The sequence below is a fragment of the Capsicum annuum genome, chromosome 4 (assembly GCF_002878395.1).
Source record: "Capsicum annuum cultivar UCD-10X-F1 chromosome 4, UCD10Xv1.1, whole genome shotgun sequence".
Lineage (NCBI taxonomy): Eukaryota > Viridiplantae > Streptophyta > Magnoliopsida > Solanales > Solanaceae > Capsicum > Capsicum annuum.
The window spans coordinates 6,820,099-6,837,844 of NC_061114.1; the positions used below are offsets into that span (position 1 = coordinate 6,820,099).

General features: G+C 34.4%; 2 protein-coding genes across 2 annotated transcripts; both read right to left on the reverse strand.

Annotated features, from left to right (window-relative positions):
- Nucleotides 1-12,646: 12,646 nt before the first annotated feature.
- LOC124897853 lies at nt 12,647-13,577 on the reverse strand. Its single transcript, XM_047411454.1, has 4 exons — nt 13,511-13,577; nt 13,392-13,424; nt 13,141-13,285; nt 12,647-12,786 (listed from the first exon to the last, which is right to left on the reverse strand). The coding sequence occupies exons 1-4, from the start codon at nt 13,556-13,558 to the stop codon at nt 12,671-12,673; spliced, it is 342 nt and encodes a 113-aa protein (XP_047267410.1). The 5' UTR covers nt 13,559-13,577; the 3' UTR covers nt 12,647-12,670.
- A 565-nt stretch (nt 13,578-14,142) lies between these two features.
- On the reverse strand, nt 14,143-16,578 carry LOC107854114. The gene is made up of 6 exons (XM_047411503.1): nt 16,464-16,578; nt 15,086-15,186; nt 14,791-15,002; nt 14,474-14,522; nt 14,286-14,397; nt 14,143-14,183 (listed from the first exon to the last, which is right to left on the reverse strand). The coding sequence occupies exons 2-6, from the start codon at nt 15,125-15,127 to the stop codon at nt 14,143-14,145; spliced, it is 456 nt and encodes a 151-aa protein (XP_047267459.1). The 5' UTR covers nt 15,128-15,186; nt 16,464-16,578.
- Nucleotides 16,579-17,746: the final 1,168 nt, after the last annotated feature.

A 17,746-nucleotide genomic window follows, 5' to 3' on the forward strand; every position in this document is an offset into this window, starting at 1 on the left:
ATCATTCCATTCAATCTATTTTCTATGGGCAGTCTTTTCTTTTTAGACCATTTAAAAATAATAATAAGAACAACAACAACAAAATTCTATATCTAAAATTTTTTAATAATATTTTCATTTTAATGATATGTTAATATAAGAATTGACATGGCATGTTGAAACCTACTACTAGATATCAAGGATACTTTTAGTATGTTAACACTCCGTTTATCCTATGTAAACTTCCCTTATTAGTTTGCCCTCAACAAAATGATTCAATTATATATTTCAGAATAATTTAACTTTAAAATTCTCATTTTACTATACTAATTTATAGTCACATGTCTAAAGTTTATTTTAGCCGTCATGTTTCAAAAGACTTCTTTATTTCTTAAAATCACTCCCTATGACACATGGCTTTTAAATAAAGAATTAATAAATTTGTGGTAAAAGAATTCCTTTTTTCCTTAAAACGCAAGGCATTTGAAACCAATACAACCAAACCTGCTTCAGAAGAATCTGGCATTGGAAGCATAGCCGTAGTAGGAGCATCGGAGTTTTGTTCCATTAGCGTAGTTTGTTCAGTGTAAATACCAAGTCCCTCTCCTTCATCCTGGAAGGAATAAAACCGACAGTTATGTCGCAACTTTAAGAAAATATGCTGCTGTATCGGAAATGTAAACACATACGCTAGACTCCCATTGTTGAGGCATATATGGAATCAGCTCCGTCAGGTGGCAGTATGACACATGAACATTAAAAAGAGTTTGAAATCTACAGATTCGAGAACTTCAATAATCAAATCGATGCTTTCACTATGCAATTTCTAAGTAATAACTAATTATCACTATGCAATATAAGTAATAACTATTATAATTAGAAAAGAAAAAAAAAAGTAACTTCGTGGACTATATATATTTGATATCGCCAGCACAGATACGACAGTCATTGACAAACAAGCAAGCCAACTTCTTTTTTGGACCAAGCTGACCGATAACAAACACGTATTGTCTTTCATATACTTCTTATCTTGAAAATAAGCAGTAGCAAAAACGCCCTTGATATTCGTCTCCGTTGTCCTTGGCTTAGTTACAACATGGAACCTCCACTAATCACGGTTTCACTTTAAGTCATCCCGATAGCCTATTATCCCCATTGTCTCCACAACCATAGAATTCCAAAATATCTCTATCATAGGGTCTATGTTGCTCAGACTCTTCCAACAATGTCATTGGGTGCGTGTCACTAGTCTTACCACCCTTTTGTCCTAACCGTGTCACTTAATTATACCCTCTGCTATGTCATCATATAATCTTGAATTTATGCCATTATCGGTAAGCATCGTACAATTATCTGTTTAATCATGCAAAAGGAAGTAACATCGTACAACTATTCAATGCATGGTTATTTAGTTGCCATTTAGATCAAATATTCAAATCAGACAAGAAGTAACATTCATTTTACTGTTTCTTGAAATGAATGAAACGGATAATATGACATTTCTGTCATGTCAATCATCAGCAAACAGAAACCCAATGAGCAAAGTCGATGGTCAAAAAGTGCATATTTTAAGCGTCAGCTTAAGATTCACTTTCAGCTCCTAATAACCACAGCTCTTCACCTACTTGTAGGAGAAAAACCAAGTGTATATGCACACTGATGGCTCACTCTCTTATTTTTCGATAATTTTAGAGTTTGGGCCAGCTTTCACGTACCTCGATTAAATCCATGGGATACCTCCCACCTCCCACTAGCAACAGATTATCAGGTGACTCTGTCCACCAGGACAGGTGGGAAGAATTACCTTCTCGCGGTGCGAAGGTATTTGCCCGGAAAGTGGTATATCTAGGATGTGATACCATAGTTCACAACTTGACAAACCTGAAGCACCTGTAAAAAATGAAAAGACGCACATTAAAATTCTCAGTATAGAAGTAAGATCTTTTAATTTTTTTTTGAAGAATTACACAGCGAGCATGAAACAGTTCATTCCTCAATCTATACTCATGAGAAATTCTCTGCAGGAAAAGCAGGCACAGTCCCTTTACATTTTTATCATTTTGATGGTAAGAAGGGGAGCCTTCAAGCAACTATAAAGTTGTTCTCTGTGGAATAAGCCATTAATGTTTACATCGAGATGGTTGTCTACCTACATTGATAGAGTATGGCCCCTGCCTGGATCCAGCAGAAATGCAAGACGCTGCTGCATGCATCAGGCTGCCCTTATCATTTCGACACTAAATCTGTAGATTTGATTGATTACGCTCCTCGCTAATCTAATAACAGCTTATGAACGACCAAATATAAGCCTAATAATGGACTTGAATACAAGTGCCATCAACATATGTTTCTTCAAACACTAAGGATCAATATCTTTAAAAACTATTTGGAGTCTAATTTGCATAAGCTTAACTATCATTAGTATAATGTTATGTCATCAATGATCAAGGCAGCTAATATGAATACCAAAAGTCGTAGGTCACCTTAACCTTATACAGAATCACTAATGCCTAAAGCCATCAACTTTATAACCTTAACCTTAATCACTAATGCTTAAAGCCATCAACGTTACGTTCTCTCAGCTTTGAAACCTTAACCCTCTATGCCTCATCTCAATGTATTAGCAGCTTAACATTCACCATCAAGACACTGCACTTTAATGCTGCGTACACATCACCCTACCTGGACCCCACTTCTGGGATTACACCGGGTATGTTGGGGTTGTTGTACAGTATATGATATTGTCATTCTTTCCGCTTGTAGCAAAAGTAACAGGATGCTTCTTAAAGAACCATTTCTCCTAAATCTCCGTATTGGTAGAAAAAATATGCAACAGTCATTTTATAATCGGCAGAAAGCAACAAAATCGGATGTCATTGCACTCATGATCGAGTACTCATGAGTAAATCTTGGATTACAAAATGCTTATAAGCTTAGAACAATCAAGAAGTAACAAAATGCATCCGTCATTCCTCACAACTATAGCCTACATTACTGTACAATAATTAATGAATTGTGAGCTTTCTGAGGATATCACCTTCTTAATTCCATGCAAAGAGGAAGATCTTGCTTTGATTATGGAGTTTGCTGTATCTCTGTTATAACAGAGAACTGTTTAATTGGCCTTGAAGGACTGGTAACCGACCAAGATTTTCATACACTAGCAAAAATGAACATTCTTATTATAGGTCAAAAGACGTTCTCAGATAAGCAATTCTTTTATTCACTTGTGTGATTACCAAATAATCTAGTCTGTAGATACATTCCGTTACGTATTGAGAGATCTTGTATACGCCAAACAAAACCTCACCTTACGCTAAATATTTCATCTCCTTAAAGCTGGACAGAAACGAGGCTGTAATCTACTCTATATAAGTACTTGGTGTTCAGAATCGGAGATAAAAAGTTAAAACTAAAATTCATGTAGTGTTGGTAAATGCAATACAGGAACGAGTATGCAACTGATTGCTCCATCGAAGAAGCTTTTCTTGCAGAATTTGGTTACGATCTTAATGCATGTTAAGTCAACGTACATAAGTAGAAACTACCTAAGTGAGCTCACACGTGTTATCAAGACCAATGACGAGATTCTGAAACATAAACGTAAGGTATTTGAAACCAATACAAACGAACCTGCTTCATAAGGATCTGGCGCCGGAAGCATGGTGTTTGGTTCCATCTGCATAGTTTGTTCAAAGTAAATACCACATCCCGCTCCGTCATCCTGGAAAGAATTAAACTTCGTCAGTCATGCCACAACTTAAAAAAACAAAATGTGGTTGTCTCGGAAATGTAAACATACTCCGCCCTCCCTCTGTTGACGCGTACTAGGAATCCGCTCCATCAAGCATCTGTATGACACATGAAAATCAAAACGAGTTATAAATCTTCTCATCAGAACTTCAACAACCAAATTGACGCTTTCACTATGCAATATCATAGACATAACTAGTTATCCAGGGAAATTAATACTGAGAACAGGATAAATTCAATTTTATGGTCATAATTGTGTTGCAAAAAATCCAATGGAATCATTATTTTTTTCAGAGCAAAGCAGCATAATATAACATGAAGTTAAGTTAACAAGGAAAACACTATAAAATACAACTGCAAAAACATTGGTTCGTATTAGCAAATAAACATAACACGTTACCTAGATTTGGTTACAAATGGTGTCCTCTGACTACAACGAATCTCAAGAAATCTTAAATTAGATGTCACTTCGTCCTCATCCATCCTCGGATGGTATTGCACTTGCAACCTCTCAGGATTAAAGGCCGGCCCCAGAGGAGATATATTATGTGCCCTATAAGACAAAAAAGTGAAATCAGAAGGAGAAATTATAATCAATAAAATTAGGACAAAACGATGTACGGTAGGAGAGCTAACTGGTCTAGCAGAAGGGCGAAAAGATGCTGGCACAGCATGAGGGACTTGACGTACCACATTGTCCATAGTCCGTGCGGCCTGAGAATTAAAAAAAATATACATTTACATTATAATATAATAATCTAAAAAAAAGATAAATATAACTTAGAAAAGCTTAGGGAACACCTCAGCATACGGATCTTCGGATGCTAATCCTGATTTGAGCTGAACATTCCATAGAATGCATACCACCAATCTTCTAAGTGACCGATCGGAGGTTAATTTTTTCTGGAAAGTACTTATTGTGTTTCTAAAATGAATTAATTGCTATTCTTTATTTTGGAGGGATGTTCACAATATAGTGACTGATCATTTTGTTCGTGGTGTTGTGCTAATGTACAATTATTTAATTCTGCTATTTCTTTCAGCTATCGAATCTCAGGAGGTATTCCTAGAAGATTGGTGGTATGAGTTCTCAGTATGTTAAATTTGAATCAGGCGGAGCATGCTGAAGAGCCCTATGCTGAGGTGTTCTGTAGACTTTTCTAAGTAAAATTTAACTTCTTTTTTTTAATTGACACTACTATAATCCAAATGAATGATTATTTTTTAAATTCTCAGGCTACACAAACTATGGACAATGTAGTACCTCAAGTCCCATATGCTGTGCTAGTTAGCTCTCTTACTATGCATCGTTTGGTCCTTACTTTATAAATTACAATGTCTCCGTTATGATGTCACTCTTTTGTCCTAAATATAGGCACATAACATATCATCTGCGGTGCTGACCTTTAGTCCTGAGAGATCGCAAGAGCAATGCCCTATCGATCAAACTGTGAAGATGGAACCAAATCCCCGTGCCCTTAAAAAGATTAAGCTTTCGGTGCCAGAACCTTCTAAAGTAGGTTTGTTGTATTGGTTTCAAATACTTTGAGTTTATGTTTTAGAATCTTTTGTCTTTGATCTTGATAACACATGTGAACTCACCTAAGATGTTTATACTCTTATACGTCGACTTAACATGCATTTTGAACAAGAATACCCATGTAAATTTTAGTTAGTGTCTGATAATGTTATGACTGTGTGGATGATCTTTTTGTCAATTATAAGATCTTCAAGGACAATTAAATAGTTCTCTGTTATAACAGAAAATCATATCAGATTCTTTGTTGATATAATCGTTATCAGATTGTTCCACAGGCTCTAGCTCTACGATGCAACAAGCTCCCTAGTCTAATCAATATCTCGTGATTTTCTGATCTTCCTCTTCTCATGGCATTAAGAAGGTGATAAACTTGAGAAAGATCATAATTCATTAGTTTATAAACAATCTTTGTAGACTATATATGCCATGAACTAAGACAGACGAATTTCTTTTACTTAATTTGAAGAAACAATATATAGATGGTACTTGTAGTCAAGTCCATTATTAGGTTTATATAAAATACTGCTTTCGTCCTTCATTGTGAATAAGCCTTTATTAGATTAGCGAGAAGCCTAGTCAATCATTAGGTTTACATATCAATTGATGTTTGCAGCAGGGTAGGCTGCCTACGTTGTATCCCTTGGGATATGGCCCTTCGCTGAACCTTGCGTAAACACAGAATCCTTCATGCACCAAATTTGTCGCCATCATTTTGACACAAATCTGTCGATATGTTGACTAAGCTTCTCGCTAATCTAAGAAAGGCTTATTCACAACCAAGGAAGAATGTGATCTTTTATATAAACCTAACAATGGACTTGAGTACAAGTATGATCAATATATTGTTGCTTCAAATTAAGTAAAAGAAGCTCATTTGTCTTAGTTCATGGCACATTAAGCCTACATATACGGTTTAAAAGCTAACGAATTATGATCTTTCTCAAACTTATCACCTTCTTAATTCCATGCCAGGAGGAAGATCGGAAAATCACAAGATATTGAGTAGACTAGGGAATTTACTGCATCCCAGAACGACGGAATAACCTGATAATGATCGTCAGCAGAGAATCTATTATGAGTTTCCACAACAGAGAACTATTTAAATTGTCCATGAACAGCTTATAATTGAAAACAGATCATCCACACAGCCTTAACATTTTCATACACTAACAAAAATTGACATTAGTATTTTGGTTCAAAAATGCATGTTAAGTCGACATAGAAGAGTATAAACTTCTTAGGTGAGCTCACATGTGTCATCAAGATCAAAGACAAAAGATTCCGAAAGATAAACGAAAAGTATTTGAAACCAATACAACGAACCTGCTTCCGAAGGCTCTGGCACCGAAAGCTTAATATTTTTAAGGGCACGGGGATTTGGTTCCATCTCCATAGTTTGATAGATAGGGCATTGCTCTTGCAATCTCTCAGGACTAAAGGCAGTCACCTCAGGTGATATATCATGTGCCTATAATCAGGACAAAAGAGTGACATCATAACAGAGACATTGTAATCTATAAAATATAGACCAAACGATGCATAATAAGTGAGCTAAATGGCACAACATATGGGACTTGAGGTACCACGTTGTCCATAGTTTGTGCTGCCTGAGAATTTAAAAAAAAAATCATTCATTTAGATTATAGTAGTCTCAAAAAATTTAAAAAAAGCTAAATTTAACTTATAAAAGTCTAGAAAACACCTCACCATAGGGCTCTTCGGCACGCTCGACCTGATTCGAATTGAATACACTGAAGAACCCATACCACCAATCTCATGGAATACCTCCTGAGATTCGACAGCCGAAAGAAATCACAAAATTAAATAATTGTATATTAGCACAATACCACAAACAAAATGATCAGTCAATACGTTATGAACATACTTCCAAAATAAAGAATAGCAATTAATGCAAATTTAAAAACACGAAAAGCACTATCGAGAAAAAATTAACCTCTGATAAGTGCACCAAGAACTTCAAAGTATGGCATTATCAATCATTCCATTCAATATATTTTCTATGGGCAGTCTTTTCTTTTTAGACCATTTAAAAATAATAATAAGAACAACAACAACAAAATTCTATATCTAAAATTTTTTAATAATATTTTCATTTTAATGATATGTTAATATAAGAATTGAGATGGCATGTTGAAACCTACTACTAGATATCAAGGATACTTTTAGTATGTTAACACTCCGTTTATCCTATGTAAACTTCCCTTATTAGTTCGCCTTGAACAAAATGACTCAATTATATATTTCAGAATAATTTAACTTTAGAATTCTCATTTTACTATAATAATTTATAGTCACATGTCTAAAGTTTATTTTAGCCTTCATGTTTCACAGACTTCTTTATTTCTTAAAATCACTCCCTATGACACATGGCTTTTAAATAAAGAATTAATAAATTTGTGGTAAAAGACTTCCTTTTTTCCTTAAAACTCAAGGCATTTGAAACCAATACAACCAAACCTGCTTCAGAAGAATCTAGCATCGGAAGCATAGCCGTGGTAGGAGCATCGGAGTTTTGTTCCATTAGCGTAGTTTGTTCAGTGTAAATACCAAGTCCCTCTCCTTCATCCTGGAAGGAATAAAACCGACAGTTATGTCTCAACTTTAAGAAAATATGCTGCTGTATCGGAAATGTGAACACATATGCTGGACTCCCATTGTTGAGGCATATATGGAATCAGCTTCATCGGGTGGCTGTATGACACATGAACATTAAAAAGAGTTTGAAATCTACAGATTCGAGAACTTCAACAATCAAATCGATGCTTTCACTATGCAATATCTAAGTAACAACTAATTATCACTATGCAATATAAGTAATAACTATTATAATTAGAAAAGAAGAAAAAAAACAACTTCGTGGACTATATTTATTTGATCTCGCTAGCACAGAGACGACAGTCATGGACAAACAAGCAAGCCAACTTCTTTTTTGGACCAAGAAGACCGATAAAAAACACGTATTGTCTTTCATATACTTCTTATATTGAAAATTAGCAGTAGCAAAAATGCCCTTGATATTCATCTCCGTTGTCCTTGGCTTAGTTACAACATGGAACCTCCAGTAATCACGGTTTCACTTTAAGTCATCCCGATAGCCTATTATCCCCATATGCCTCCACAACCATAGAGTTCCAAAACATCTCTATCATAGGGTCTATGTTGCTCGGACTCTTCCAACAATGTCATTGGGTGCATGTCGGATCCTTCAAAAGAAGTGCATTTTTGAAGGATCCGACATAGGTGCGGCCACAATTTTTGAGAGTCCGAGCAACTTAGAATAGGGTTACTCAACCCCTAATTTTGCGTTACTTTCATAGGCCTAAACTCTATTCTACTATGATTTATATATACTTTGGATGGAGAGGACGTTCGTCAGCTGATGGCACCATGTTACTAGTCTTACTACCCTTTTGTCCTAACCGTGTCACTTAAATACACCCTCTGCTATGTCATCATATAATCTTGAATTTATGCCATTATCGGTAAGCATCGTACAATTATCTGTTTAACCATGCAAAATGAAGGAACTATTCAACGCATGGTTATTTAGTTGCCATTTAGATCAAATATTCAAATCAGACAAGAAGTAACATTCGTTTTACTGTTTCTTTAAATGAATGAAACGGATCATATGACACTTCTGTCATGTCAATCATCAGCAAACAGAAACCCAATGAGCAAAGTCGATGGTCAAAAAGTGCATATTTTAAGCATCAGCTTAAGTTTCAATTTTAGCTCCTAATAACCACAGCTCTTCACCTACTTATAGGAGAAAAACTAAGTGTATATGCACATCGATGGCTCACTCTCTTTTTTTCTGATAATTTTGGAGTTTGGGCCAGCTTTCACATACCTCGATTAAATCGATGGAATACCTCCTACCTCCCACTAGCAACAGATAAGGTGACTTTGTCCACCAGGACAGATGGGAAGAATCACCTTTTTGCGGTGCGAAGGTATTTGCCCGGTAAGTGGTATATCTAGGAAGCGATACCACAATTTATAGTAATTATTGCAGGCACTCGTATAATAACTTGACAAAACTGAAGCACCTGTAAAAAATGAAAAGAAGCACATTAAAATTCTCAGTATAGCAGTAAGATCTTTTAATTTTTTTTTGAAGAATTACACAGCGAGCATGAAACAGTTCATTCAAATTGTTGTGCATAATTTAAATTTAGTAAACAACAGATATGGAGGAACATATTTTTTCCCTGGTCGGATACAATGGTTTTTTTAACTAATCCACCCTTATGTTGGCGAGGGATGACGTAGACCATAATACAAGCATGAAAACAGTATGCCACAAGATATGTTTAAATGTATATTATTTCTTATAGGATTTTGTAGAAAGTAATCAGAAAGCATGATAGGGAGCTATGAGACATAAATGAAAAGCAGAGGCAAATCAAGAATTTAAGCCCTATAGGTTCAACCTTTAAGGTTCGTTGTATAGAACACATTGTATTTTTGAAATTATTATACATACTAGTCATCAAAATTTTACTAGATTTTTATGCATAACTCAGATTTTGCGTTGGAAGTACTGGGTGCAGATGAACCCAGGGCCACAACACTACACCTGCCTCTTATGGAAAGCCACACTTTGTATTCGAACAACCTTGCCCAACAACCACCCATTCATTAGAAAATAAAATGAGATTTGAGCCTTTATTGTTTATGCATTTATGATGATTTGTTGAATTGAAAACTGAAAGAAAAAAGGTTTCTATTTCATTATATATTTATATCTTTAATTTATGCTCTACCCTATGATGATTATAAGGAAAAATAGAAAGGAAGTCACAAACGGAATATTTCTATTTAGTTTATAACATTCTCGAATACAACTTGCCAAGTCGGACGCCTCTAGTATTAACTTGCGGAAATTGGAATGACCGAGGTAGAAGTATTTTGGACTACTTACAAAGGTCGGGTAGTTTAAAATATATTTACTTTATAGGTAGCTACTTGAAGAATATAGAAACCGATCAATGTAAAGGGAAACTAATTTCATACATGTTATGATGGCAAGATTTTTGATACAATCTTAGGAGAATCACACCCCATCTAGCTATTAAGGTGGGAGAGCTCATGGTTATATAAGCCCAACATCAGTTCCCTATATAACTGATGTGGGACTTTTAGCAATAGGATCATAATAAACCACCACACTCCGCATCTGTCGTCCTTAACGGCTCCACACTCGGTATCCTACACTTTATTTGTGTACGTAGCTCTTTACCAAGTAGCCTTTTTGAGTGAGGTGCCAGGCGCCTTGATGGTTGTGCTCTAGACATTGCTAGCACTGGACGAATAGTGCCATACCATCTTCACCAACCAAGGCACAGTGTGCATGGAGGGTGATGGGTGTCTCTGATAACATTGATACAAACTTAGGAGAGCCACATCGCAAAAGTTAGCTATTAAGGTGGGAAAGCCCATGGTTATATAAGCCCCACATCAGTTCCCTATATAACTGATGTGGGACTTTTGCAACAGGACTATAACAACGAAAAGCAATCCAAGAAAGGATTTGTTTCTTTATGAGAGAAACAATGCGCTTCAGATGAAGACACGCAAAAAATCCTCACCATAACTTAATTATAGCATTAAATTCATACATGTATTGTTCTTATTTTAGTTTCCATAACTTGTGCGTTTTACCTAATTGTGTAGTTTATATTCTATATATGAAAATTATAAGGAAAAGAGAAAGGAAGTCACAAATGGAATGTTTCTATTTAGTTTATAACATTCTCCAGCACTACTTGTACTAGGTCAGGGACCCCTAGTAATAACTTGTTAAAATTGGAATGGCCTAGATAAAAAGGTTTTAGACTACTTTCAAAGACAAAGTAGTCTAAAATATGTTTGATTTATACCAAGCTATTTGCACAAGAGATCAAAGTAAATAACAACTTTCGGATATGTTATGATGGCAAGATCAGCTAAGACACATAGTACTATTAAGGATCAGGGTTTTATTGTTTAAAACGATAAATCAAGCCAAGGGAGGATTTATCTCTTCATGAGCAAAGCAAAGAAGCTTGGAGAAGTGTGCGTGCACTCAAATGATGATGCGCAAAATAATTCCCATGATAAACGGTTATATTTGGCTTAACTATGAGCAGTTGGATTGATATTAGCTTTAGTATAGCATTAAATTCATATATATATATATATATTAGGTACTTTTTTATTGTTTTCCATAACTCGTGTGCTTTAGTTCACCGAAGCATGCGCTTTAGTTCTCACTTTTTGCTTAAAGCCATAGGTCTTATTGCTTCTTTGTGTGATTTACTTCAAAGAAGTATGCGCTTTAATTCTATCTTTTCGCTTCACGCCCATAGATCTGGTTTCCTTTTTGTGCTTTTCGCTTTTCAAAACATTGGAGCCTAATGGTCTAAGCTTGCTTGACAGCGTGATCATTACATCAATAATGACAAGAGTGGGCGAATCAAACTAGTGTTCCCATATGGAAGGCTTCGCGCTCAAAGTGCACAGGCTTGGAAACGATCAAGGCTCTACTCTTTAAATGGAGTTCATCCTTTTCTCATTGCGAGAAAGAATTCTCGGTTTTCTCCTATATGAAAAGGCGGTGAGGTGAATTTCCGATACATAAACAAAACAAATCTTATGGAACTCAATAATTGAACTAACATTCATTTCCTTTTTCACTTCGTCTCCTACCATATCCTCCCGATGATGCAGAATGAGGATGTCTTCCCCCTTCTATATGTGAAATGGATATCACAATTTAAAAACTTTACTCAATCTATGCCCTCTACTCTTGAGGTAATTTCAAGAGATCACATATAAAAATCACATGTTATAGAAAATATTAGCAAGAATGGTAAAGTTGTCTCTGTGTGACCTACAGGTCATTGGTTCGAGACATGCAAGCAACCATTAATGCTTGCATTAGTGTAGCTTGCCTACATCACAACCCTTGCAATGCGGCCTTTCCCTAGACCCTTCTAACATGGAATGCTTGGTGCACCAGTTGCCGCTGTGTCACTGTTAGGTCAAAAATTCGAGCAATGGAATCAGCTATTGATGCTCGCATCAAGGTAGGCAGCCTATATTGTATCCCTTGGGATATGGCTCTTCACCGAACCTTGCGTAAACAAAGAATACTTCATGAGCCAAAGTTGCCGTCATCATTTTGACATAAATCTATAGATATGATTGACTAGGCTTCTCGCTAATCTAAGAAAGGCTTATTCACAACCAAGGAAGAATACGATCTTTTATATAAACCTAACAATGGACTTGAATACAAGTACCATCAATATATTATTTCTTTAAATTAAGTAAAAGAAATTCATTTTTCTTTATTCATGGCATATATAGCCTACATAAACTTTATAACAGCTAACGAATTATGATCTTTCTCAAAATTATCACCTTCTTAATGTCATGAGGAAGATCGGAAATCGTGAGATATTGATCAGTTTGCAACATCTCTGAGCTGGAGTCAATGGAAAAACCTGACAACGATAATCAACAAAGAATCTGACATGAGTTTCCGTTATAACAGAGAACTATTTAATTTTCGTTGAAGAGCTTATAATTGACAAACAGATCATCCACACAACCATAACATTTTCACACTAACAAAATTTGACATTAGTATTCTTGATTTTTTGATTCATTTCTGTAACTACCAAATAATCTATGCTATAGATACATTCTTTCTAGCAGTATTTGGTTATCATCTTAATGCATGTTAAGTCGATGTATAAGAGTATAAACTACTTAGGTGAGCTCATATGTGTTATCAAAATCAAAGATAAAAGATTCTAAAACATAAACTCAAAGTATTTGAAACTAATACAACGAACCTGCTTCCGAAGGTTCTGGCACCGAAAGCTTAATCTTTTTATGGGCATGGGGACTTGGTTCCATCTGCACAGTTTGATCGAAAGGGCATTGCTCTTGTGATCTCTCAGGACTAAAGGCTGGGGCCGCAGATGATATGTTATGTGCCTATAGTTAGGACAAAAGATTGACATCGTAAGGGAGACATTATAATCTATAAAATAAGGACCAAACGATGCATAGTAAGAAAGCTAGCTGGCACAGCGTATGGGACCTGAGGTACCATATTGTCCATAGTCTGTACAGCCTGAGAATTTATAAAAAATCAATCATTTAGATTATAGTTGTCTCAAAAAAAAAGTTAAATTGAACTTATAAAAGTCTAGAGAACACCTCAGCATAGGGCGCTTTGGCATGCTCGGTCTGATTAGAGCTGAACATACTATAGAACTCATACCACCAATCTTGTAGAAATAAATCACAGAATTAAATAATTGTATATTATCACAACACTACAAACAAAATAATCAGTCACTATGTTGTGAACATCCTTCAAAAATAAAGAATAGCAATTAATATAAATTTAGAAACACGAAAAGCACTTTCCAAAAAAAACTAACTTCTGATAAGTGCACCAAAAAATTCAAAGAATGATATTATCAATCATTCCATCCAATCTTTTTTCCATGAGTAGTCTTTTCGTTTTACACCGTTTAAAATACTAATAAGAATAATAAGAATAAGAATAAGAATAATAATAGCAACAACAACAAAATTCTATATCTAAAATTTTTAAATAATAATTTCATTTTAATGATATGTTAATATAAGAATTGACATGGCATGTTGAAACCTTATTAACATTTTAATGATATGTTAATGATACTTTTGGTATGTTACACTTCGTTTATCCTAATTTATATGGCAAACTTTCCTTATTAGTTTGTCCTCAACAAAATGACTCAACTATAATAATTTAACTTTAAAATTATCATTTTACTATAATAAAAAGTTATTTTTAGCCATCATGTTTCAAAAGACTCCATTTCTTTCTTAACATCGCTCCCTATGACACATAAATTTAAATAAAAAATTAGAAATTTAATTTGTGGTAAAAGACTTTCCTTTTTTCTAAAACACAAGGCATTTGAAACTAATAAAAACAAACCTGCTTTAGAAGTATCTGGCATCAGAAGCATAGCCGTAGCAAGAGCATCAGAGTAATTTGGTTCCATCTGTATAGTTTGATCGGTGAAAATACCAAGCCCCTCTCCTTCATCCTGGAAGGAATAAAACCGATAGTTATGTCGCAATTTAAAAAAAATATGTTGCTGTCTCGGAAATGTAAACACATACTGTTGCCTCCCATTGTTGAGGCATATCTGGTATCAGCTCCATCGGGCAGCTATATGACACGTGAACATCAAAAAGAGTTAGAAATCTACAGATTCACGAACTTCAACAACAAAATTGATGCTTTCACTATGCAACACAGAATTGGATAAATACAATTTTACAGTCATAATTGCATTGCACAAAACCCAATGGAAATGTGATTTTGTTCAAGAACGAAGCAGAATAGATATAACACGAAATTAAGTGAAGAGTGAAAACAATATAAAATATATCAAGCGCAGAAATGTTGGTCCGTATAAGCAATAAACATATGTTACCTAAAATTAGTTTCAAATGGCACTAGCTGAGTTGGATGATGCATATCAACAAAGCTTAAATCATACATCAACGCATATTCAGGTGTCGTCAGGTGGAAGGCCGGCACTATAGGAGATATATTATGCTCAAATGATAGAATGGGAGAATGAGGAGAAAGCGCTGGCAGAGCGGAGGGGATATTAGCTACAACATTGTCAATAGTATGTGCTGCCTGAGAGTTCAAAAAAATCAGGCATTTAGATTATAATAGTCTTTGAAAAAGATGAACTTAACTTGGAAAATTTTAGGAAACACCTCAGTATTGTATTCTTGCGCACACTCAGCCTGCTGAAACATGTATGTATCATAGAAAAAATTCCACCACTCCTTTAGCAACCCCTCCGGGGATTCGATTGCTGAAACAAATCCCAAAAATCAAATAATTGTACATTATCACATCACCACAAATAAAAGTATCAATCAATACATGGACCGCATCCCTCCAAAATAACAAATAGCAATTAATGTAATTTAGAAACACGAAAAGAACTTTCAAGAAAAATTGATATGGCACACTTTCCTTATTAGCCACATAAATAGAACTAGTCGGGGGTCTACCGGAACCAACCTTTCTACTTCTTCTTAGGTTGTGGTATGCACTGCGTACACTCTACCGTCCCCAGAAGCTACTCTGTGGGATTACACTTGATATGTTGTTGTTGACATACTCAGACGTATAAAACTAAAATAACATCAAAGTAATAAACAGAGTTCTTAAATTAGTTATTAATGCTTGAGTTAGAGTAGGTTGTCTAGGTCACTTTGGGTGAATGCAGGATGCTTAGTGCCTCGATATTATCATTCATTTGAAGTTGACTACTGATTCACATCCCCTTTTTTCGTAGACTTAGGATGAATGCATGGTGATTCGTGCCTCGAGATTATCATTTATTTGGAGTTATCTATTGATGTTTGGGTTAGTATAGCCTACCTAGGTCTCATCCCCTTGGGTTGCGGGCCTTTTCCCCTACTTTGGGTGAATGGATGATGCTTCGTGCCTCAAGATTATCATTGATTTGAAGTTAGCTATGATGCTTGGGTTACGATAGGATGCCTAGGTTATATCCACTTGGGTGGGGGGCCTTTATCCCAGACTTTGGGTGAATGCACAATGGTTTGTTTCACGGGATTACCATTCATTTGAAGTTAGGTAGTGATGCTTGGGTTAGGGTAGCCAACCTAGGTTACATCCCCTTTGGGCTGCAAGCCCTTTTCCTTGACTTTGAGTGAATGCAGGATGCTTCATGCATCGAGATTATCATTCATTTGGACTTCGATAAAGATGATTGGGTTAGTGTAGGTCGAATTAATAATCAATCTATCCATATATAGGTCGAATTGATAATCGATCTGTCGGAATGATAATTGATCTGTCTATATATAGGTCAAATCGATAATCGATTTGTCGAATCAATAATCAATTTATTGGATCGATAATCGATCTTTCTATATATCGTCGGATAGCTAATGGATAATAGATCTGTATATTCTATTAATTAAAAATAAGAAAAAATCATTTAACAAAGAATCCCAAGATTATAAACAACTTTTAATAAATGATAATCAAGATTATTATATTATAGCATAATAATAAGTTCAGATCAGTAATAATTTTATTTAAAAAAAAACTTACCAACATGATTGGGATGAACAACATTAGCTTCAATGGCAAATAAATCAGCAGTCAAATGCAGCCCCTTCTTAACCAAGTAATCATGCACATACTTGTCAAACCTAAAAATTTCCAATAGAGAGTTATAAATTATTTTATTATGTGGCGTAATTGAAATTTTGAGATTTAAACTTAGAAATAAAAAATTTAATTTTTATGAAATAAAATTTATATAATTAATATATTTAAGTATTTAAAAGCTAGATGGAAAATTTCAATGGGAAAATAATTTAATCGACTCTGAAAGTTGTACCTTGCCACGTAATTTATTATTATTAAAATCTTCCCTTGTGTTATTTTAATTTGGTCAATTTTATCATTAATTTGATTTTTGTGTCTATTCATTGCCTTGGAATTAATGAATTGTGTCATATTTGATCCTATAATTAATTGAGGTATTATCTGAATAAGTGGACTTTTAAGTGTCCAAATTATTTGAGAAAAAAGTAGTTGCTCCTATTTTTTCTTTAAAATTGGATTAAAATTTGATATTATCTCATTATAATAATAATAATAATAATAATAATAATAATAATAATAATAATAATAATATATTCAGTGTAATTTTATGAATGGAGTCTGAGAAGAGTGATGTATACGTTATTTTATTTCTTGGTCAAAATTGAGGAATTAAGATTTCTTGGTCACTTATAAATAAATAACATAAAATGATCTTTTCAAATCTCCTTTGAGTAAATATTAAGATCTTTCGTAAAAAAACACATAAAATTAAAGAAATTGGAAGTGACCTAAAATATTAATGCACATACAAAAAAATTGAACAAGTCTTAATCCTATTCATTTATTAATCCTGACCGATTTAATACTTTCAAATGTAACCCAATTTTTTTCTTAAGACCCCCTAGTAAGACGTTTTATTTATTCCACACTCATCTCATATCACTTGTTTCAATCAAAATATATACGTTTTCCCTACTTTTATAACTTAAAAATAACTATCAAAACATAAGCAAAAAAAAATCAAAAAAATCATCAAGATATAACATGTCTTATATAAGTTTCTTTGACTAAAAAGAACATTTAAACTTAAAATTATGAGAACATAAAAAGAGAAAAGAATGAATATAACCAAAGAATCATTAAAAAAATTAGAGTTAACAGAAAACAAAACTAAAATCATGAGAAAAAATAAAAAATTTAATTCAAAAAAAAGTTTTTATTTAAAAACTTACATCACTTGATTGCACCACGAACCCATAATCACTAAAGAAAAAAAAAAGAGA

Bases quoted from the DNA above. Each gene is read 5' to 3' on its own strand.
- LOC124897853 (XM_047411454.1), bottom strand. From the start codon at position 13,558: ATGTTCAGCTCTAATCAGACCGAGCATGCCAAAGCGCCCTATGCTGAG. The intron at 13,425-13,510 runs GTGTTCTCTAGA...ATAAATTCTCAG, and splicing joins CCAAAGCGCCCTATGCTGAG to GCTGTACAGACTATGGACAA. The intron at 12,787-13,140 runs GTTCGTTGTATT...TATCGTTGTCAG, and splicing joins GCCAGAACCTTCGGAAGCAG to GTTTTTCCATTGACTCCAGC.
- LOC107854114 (XM_047411503.1), bottom strand. From the start codon at position 15,127: ATGTTTCAGCAGGCTGAGTGTGCGCAAGAATACAATACTGAG. The intron at 14,523-14,790 runs GTAACATATGTT...CGTGTCATATAG, and splicing joins CCATTTGAAACTAATTTTAG to CTGCCCGATGGAGCTGATAC. The intron at 14,398-14,473 runs GTATGTGTTTAC...TATTCCTTCCAG, and splicing joins CTCAACAATGGGAGGCAACA to GATGAAGGAGAGGGGCTTGG.